At 37.0% G+C, this 6,000-nt stretch overlaps 1 protein-coding gene across 1 annotated transcript in view; it reads right to left on the bottom strand.

The window, feature by feature from the left end:
• Window positions 1–446: 446 nt before the first annotated feature.
• The window catches only part of LOC127209829 (ankyrin repeat domain-containing protein 36C-like), a 162,712-nt gene continuing 157,158 nt past the window's right edge, over window positions 447–6,000 (bottom strand). The window contains exons 60-63 of the mRNA XM_051169471.1: window positions 5,219–5,436; window positions 4,043–4,262; window positions 1,372–1,484; window positions 447–534 (exon numbers count right to left, since the gene is read on the bottom strand). Of these exons, the coding sequence (XP_051025428.1) occupies window positions 447–534; window positions 1,372–1,484; window positions 4,043–4,262; window positions 5,219–5,436 (639 nt within the window). The remainder of the gene's footprint in view (window positions 535–1,371; window positions 1,485–4,042; window positions 4,263–5,218; window positions 5,437–6,000) is intronic.

Here is a 6,000-nt window from a genome sequence, read left to right as displayed (position 1 = left end):
ATACTGTGGTAACCAAAATAAACTCAGCAACCTACTGGAAAGGCCAGTCATTAAATGGCAGAAAATGTTTGAAAATCATATATCTGGTAACAGACCGAGATCTAGCATAAATAAAGACCTACATAAATAAAACTTCATAAGATAATCATTTTAAATGGAAAAAAATCATTTAAAAGTCATTTTCCCACCAAGGAGATGCAATCCACATCATCTCATTAGTTATTATAGATTTCTGAATGAAACGCCAAAAGGTGTCACTTTACATCACTTTCATGGCAACTTCTTCAACGCAAAAAAAATGGAAAACAATATTTGGCAAGGAGGGAGGAAAGAAAGAAAGAAAAAAGAGAGAAAAGAAAAAAGGAAGGAAGGAAGGAAGGAAGGAAGGAAGGAAGGAAGGAAGGAAGGAAGAAATGGAACTTTGGTCTTTAAACTTACCTTGTGTCTCAAAAATGACCAGTTTTTGGATTCCCATGCCAACTACATTCTCCAATTTCTTTGACATTTTTTGACATTTTCAAGAATTTCTTAATTCTGCAAGAATGTAAAAAATAAGTAATTTTAAAATAGCAAATACTTAATAATTGCTTAACCATGCTCCAATCATGAGAAATGAATATATCTATAAATTATTATCTAATTTTAATCTGACTTTTTTGAAGCATTTTATTTAACTATTATCTTAGGTAGAGTATGCAGACAATTGATATGATATATATATAGCAGTCAAATAACTGACTTTATATCTATTACAGGACTCTAATAAATACTACTGTCCACTTCCATTATCAGCTTATTAGCTTTAACCCAATGTTCACCTAAATGTATGAAAATGTATACCTTTACAAATTATTTAATCACTTATAACTCTGTGTGCGAGTGTGTGTGTGTGTCTGTGTGTGTATATGTCTGTGTGTCTGTGTCTGTGTGTATGCATGTGTATCTGTGTGTCTGTGTCTGTATGTGTGCATGTGTGTATCTGTGTGTGTCTCTGTGTGTCTGTGTCTTTCTCTGTGTGTATCTGTGTGTCTGTGTGTATGTATGTGTGTCTGTGTGTATATATATGTGTCTGTGTGTGTATGTCTGTGTGTGTGTATCTGTGTGTCTGTGTGTGTGTGTCAGTTTCTGTACGTCTGTGTGTCTATATGTATCTGTGTGTCTGTGTGTGTGTGTGTGTGTGTGTGTTGGGAGTTCTCTCCTTTTGCCATGTGGGTCTCAAGATCTTACTCAATATTGTCATGTTGGCAATAAGCCCCTCTACATTGTTGAGCCATCTTTCAGGCTTACATACAGTCATTTATGTAAAGAATAATTAAATAAATTTATAGCTAATATGAATGGTTGACAATACTTGAAATACTAAAATCTTACCTAATAATCTCCTTTTCTATTTCATCATTTCTCTTCTGCTGCTGATACAACTTATATTCTAAAGCTTGTTTTAGTTCTGTAAGTTCTTTGATTGATTTTTCTTCATCTTCCAACTTGAGAAAGCATACAAAATAGCTTTAAAACTCTGGTGACTCATTCTACTTTCTTAAAACTACTATCTCATGAGGTCATGACTAATGTGCTTAGCAACACCTAAGAAACACAATAAGTCTAACACAACCAGGGGAAGGTACAAAAATAAGTGATCTTTTTCTTATTTATCTACTGGGTTATTTTTCAACTGTATTCATTTGTATATGTGTGGATGTCTATGCACCATGTATGTGCAATTCCTACAAAGGCCAGAAGAGGGCAGAAGATCGCCAGGGGCTGGATTTACACATGATGCAGCTACCTCTTTTCTGAAGTCAGACTCTTTACCTCAAAACCTACCCTTTCCTATCATTTTATGGAACGTGGTGTTATATCTTGACCTACTGCTTTCCTAATGGAAATATGTACATTGCTAGCAGTACAGAAGGCACTCTGACTCTGAAAATTGGTAAATGATGATTAGGTGAGAGCAGTTTGAAGAGGCTCCATAGTCCCTATTAAAAATATCTGCCTGTGTGGATAAACCAATTGCTTTTATTCTCTCATGAAATGTAGTATGATTTTATTAACTAATACTTCATAAGGAACTCATATAAATAATATATAACTATTAGGTTGAATTTAAGGTAAACTTGTCATCAGTTTATCTAGACATACTTAACAATAATTGGCATTTTTCTACTCCAAAAAATACTTTAAGGGAAGGGAACACTTGCCTTCCCCCAATATTTCTAGTACCATGTCACCATTTACACACTCAGTTATCACCCTTGGACAAAATTGTTCCATTTTTCTAATAATAATGAAAAATGGCTTTTTTTTATTTAGGTCATTCTTAATAAAGAAGTATGCTGATAGAGAGGTGGCTTAGTAGTTTAGAACACTTGTTGCTTTTGCAGAGGACCCAGTTTCAATTCTCTGCCATCCACACAGTAGCTCACAGCCCTTCCTAACTCCAGTTCCAGAGGACACACCCACTTCTGGCCTCCAGAACCACCAGGTGTGGATGGTGTGGTAAACAGTCTACACATAAAATTAAATATTTTTAATTTACAGAAGCATTTAATATATGATACCTAACTAACAAAATAATTCAAAATCAGCTAGCTAAGGTCTTACAATTTGAATATTCAACCAATTGTTGTATTTGTTTCCTTTTAAGGTATTTAACCGTAATACTGTCTAAGAACGTGAAATCTGTTGTCTAAAGCACATAGAAAGTGTTAGGTATCATTAGACAAGGGATTAAATGCCTTTCCTTTACATTAAGAGCATGCTGAAAAAAGTGCCACTAAAGCTATACACTGATGTGCACCGATTGAAATGAGGTTTTAATAAAAATGATGTCCAGGAGCTGGAGAGATAGCTCAGAGGTTGAGAGCACAGGCTGTCCTTCCAAATGTCCTGAGTTCAATTCCCAGCAACTGTATGGTGGCTCATCTAGGATGAGATCCAGTGCCCACTTCTGGCGTGTAGGCACACACCCTGGAAGAATATTGTATCCATAATAAATAAATAAATAAAAATTTTAAAAAGTGATGTCCAATAAAAAAAAATGCCCAGAATTTATTTATATTTCATTGAGATGGGTATTCTATTTACATAATTTCTCTTGGATCAGTCTTATATTTCACACTAGGACACGTGTACTTGAACTGTTCATTTGCCCATTTTGCCATGAGGAAGTCATTCTTATATTCTTAAAAGTGGTCACTTAGGATGAACACAACCACACAGTTGTTCAGTATATTAGTTGTGGGGCAGTGTCCAGTTTTACATAATAACCTGGACACAGAGATTATACATAGTTTTTAATGATAGATGCTTTTATTTAAAGGCTATTGGTACCTCTGTCATCTTTGTCACCAGTCATTAAAACGAAGATAAAATACAAAAGCATAAGTAAACTTCACCTTAAATGTTTAAGCATTTTCTTAGTTTTACTATTTATAATTATTGGAATACTAGTAAGAACTACAGAGCCATAAATATATTTTTTAAATATTGATACAAACGTGCATTAAGTTAAATCAAAATTAAGGATATCTTCTCATTTAAGAAAATGGGAGGGAAATCTACTTCTAAGAATTGATTTTGATTTTGTTTTGTCTAGTTCATACATTGAAACGTTAATTCAAGTTACTTTATGTCATAAATGCCCATAAGTGGTGAAGTGTTAGGTGCTGGTAATTCACTCGTGGCAAGTGTGTAGAGCTGGGAATCTGCATGGTAACACTCAAGTGCTGTAAAGATCAGTCAAGCTGTAACCACCCAGAACCTCATCAAATGCCTCCAAGTCTGCCAGCAGTCGGTATGCACTTTGAAACTACATAAGCATAGCTTTTAAACAAAAGTATGGCCTTTAAACAATGTGTAAAACCTCACTGTTCAGTTACAGTTATTTAACCTAATGGAATAAGGCTAACTCTGGACACTTTAGAAAAATGAGCACTTTGTCTTCTATCATAACCAACATATTGTACACTTAATGTACACATTAAATAAGCCGTTTGGTGGTACACAACATTAAAAGCAGAAAAATGGCAAGACAGCAAACCATCCTCAGGTAGCTTCCCATGCAGCCGTTAGAAGGAAGTGGGTTCTGTGAGAGAGCCACAGCCTCACGTGGGAAGAGGCGTCTGTGAGGGCGAGTGCTTGCCACACAAGGGCTCTCAGGAGCAAGCCTTCTTTCTGATGTGTTCAGAGGAGACGTGTCCTGCTCCACCGTGATGTGAGCCTGTGTGCGGGACTCACCCAGCCTCCTCTTCCTGTACAAACTGAGAGTGCGTACACTGTAAGTATCTCACATGTCCATAAATGTCACCTTGTATTTGGAAGGCACCATAAAAGTGCACCAAATTTTCCCCCGTCATATAGTCTTAATGCTGAAAGGCATGTAGGAGGGCGCCTGCTGCGCATATGGTTACAGGTTTCAGGTTATTCCGAAGGATCACCTGCATTTCTAGGGAAATTCTGAGGTAACAGGTACATCAGACAATATCGGAAGTAGAGCCGGCTGCCAAAGACATTTCACAAGGAGAAATGCTGCCCTCAGGGAGGACACGATATAGCCAGTGTTTAAAGCTGGAGCAGAGATATTTTAACTGAAAGGGTAGCAACATGACATTATGGATATGTTAATATATATGGTTATAATATCAAGCTCACTAATATAAGCTTAGCAAATGTTATATTGGACTCCCTAAATATGTGATTACTTAAGCAGAAAAAGTTTATGTTTACTTATATTTACTAAGTTTAGGGGGTTAGAAGAAAATCCCTTCTAGGACATCTCCAAGCCTTTGGTTTCAACAATTCATGAAACATGAGTGAAATTAAGCTTTGGACAACGGGCAGTGATTAGTGGGAACACCAAAGGGAACAGACAAGGAAATATGGTTTAGGAAGCTCTGGGTTGTGTGCAAGGAGGGTGCATAGTGAGCCCTTGGGGTTTCACTACCACCTTCCAGAGAGTACACAGGCTCTTACTATTTCTACTGATTGGCAACTTGACAAGCAAACTTACACCAAACGACTTGGGGGTGGGGGGGGGAGTGGTCTGCCCAGGAACAACATTTCGAGTGTAAGTAATGTACTATCTAAAATTATTTCCCCAAACTATATTGGCTAGCTCACTTCTGCACCCCTAGTCTCACAACTAGCTCGCTGAAAGTTTCATATTGGAGAAAAGCTGAGGTCACTCCACTTTCTGCAATTCTTTGGGTTCACTCACTTGTATCTGTATCGTTCGAATAACAATGCATTGCTAATCTTTAATTCTTCTATGCACTGTTGCTCATAACCGTTTGGGGCACTTGTACTCAGGTCTTGTACAGTTTTCTGTCGGGAGGCTTCAGACTGCAGACTTTGGATTCTGAGTCCTGTCTGACTCGCTGGGGGAATGTTGTTCTCACGTGACTCCTCTGCAGTTCCTTGAGCTCCTGCCTGTGTCTGAAGCAAATATAATGATGTATTTAGAGAAAATATTCAAATGTTAACTGAACATTTGATGGTCTTACTTTTGAGTAAGTGGCCCAAATAGCAGTTTTAAATTGTTGTAAAATGTTTCTCATAGGCAACTGGAGAGATAGGCCAATGGTTAAGAGCACTTGCTGCTCTTGCAAAGGACCTGGTTTGGTAGCTAGCACTCACATGGTCATGTAAAAGTATCCTTAACGCCAGTTCCAGGGGATCTAGTGCTCTCTTATGGGTTCTGAGGACACCAGGCATGCATATGGGGCACATACATACATTCAGGCAAACACGCAGATACATGAAATGATACAAATAAAATTTTAATATATGTGAAATAATAAAAATAAAATTTTAAAGGATTTAAAAATTTTTAGTATCAACCATACTAAATCTGAATCACAAGTATTTTTCTGTCATTGTGTGCATTTGTGTGTGTATGTGTGTGTATGAGTGTGTACATGTGTGTGTGCATATGTGAGTGTGTATGAGGATTGAAACTATCTTATTAGAAAAATACTCATGGGGGAACTGTGTGACAGT

The sequence above is a fragment of the Acomys russatus genome, chromosome 27 (genome assembly GCF_903995435.1).
Source record: "Acomys russatus chromosome 27, mAcoRus1.1, whole genome shotgun sequence".
Classification (NCBI taxonomy): domain Eukaryota; kingdom Metazoa; phylum Chordata; class Mammalia; order Rodentia; family Muridae; genus Acomys; species Acomys russatus.
Note: the sequence above shows the minus strand (reverse complement) of the source record. Positions and strands in the feature narration are given on the sequence as shown.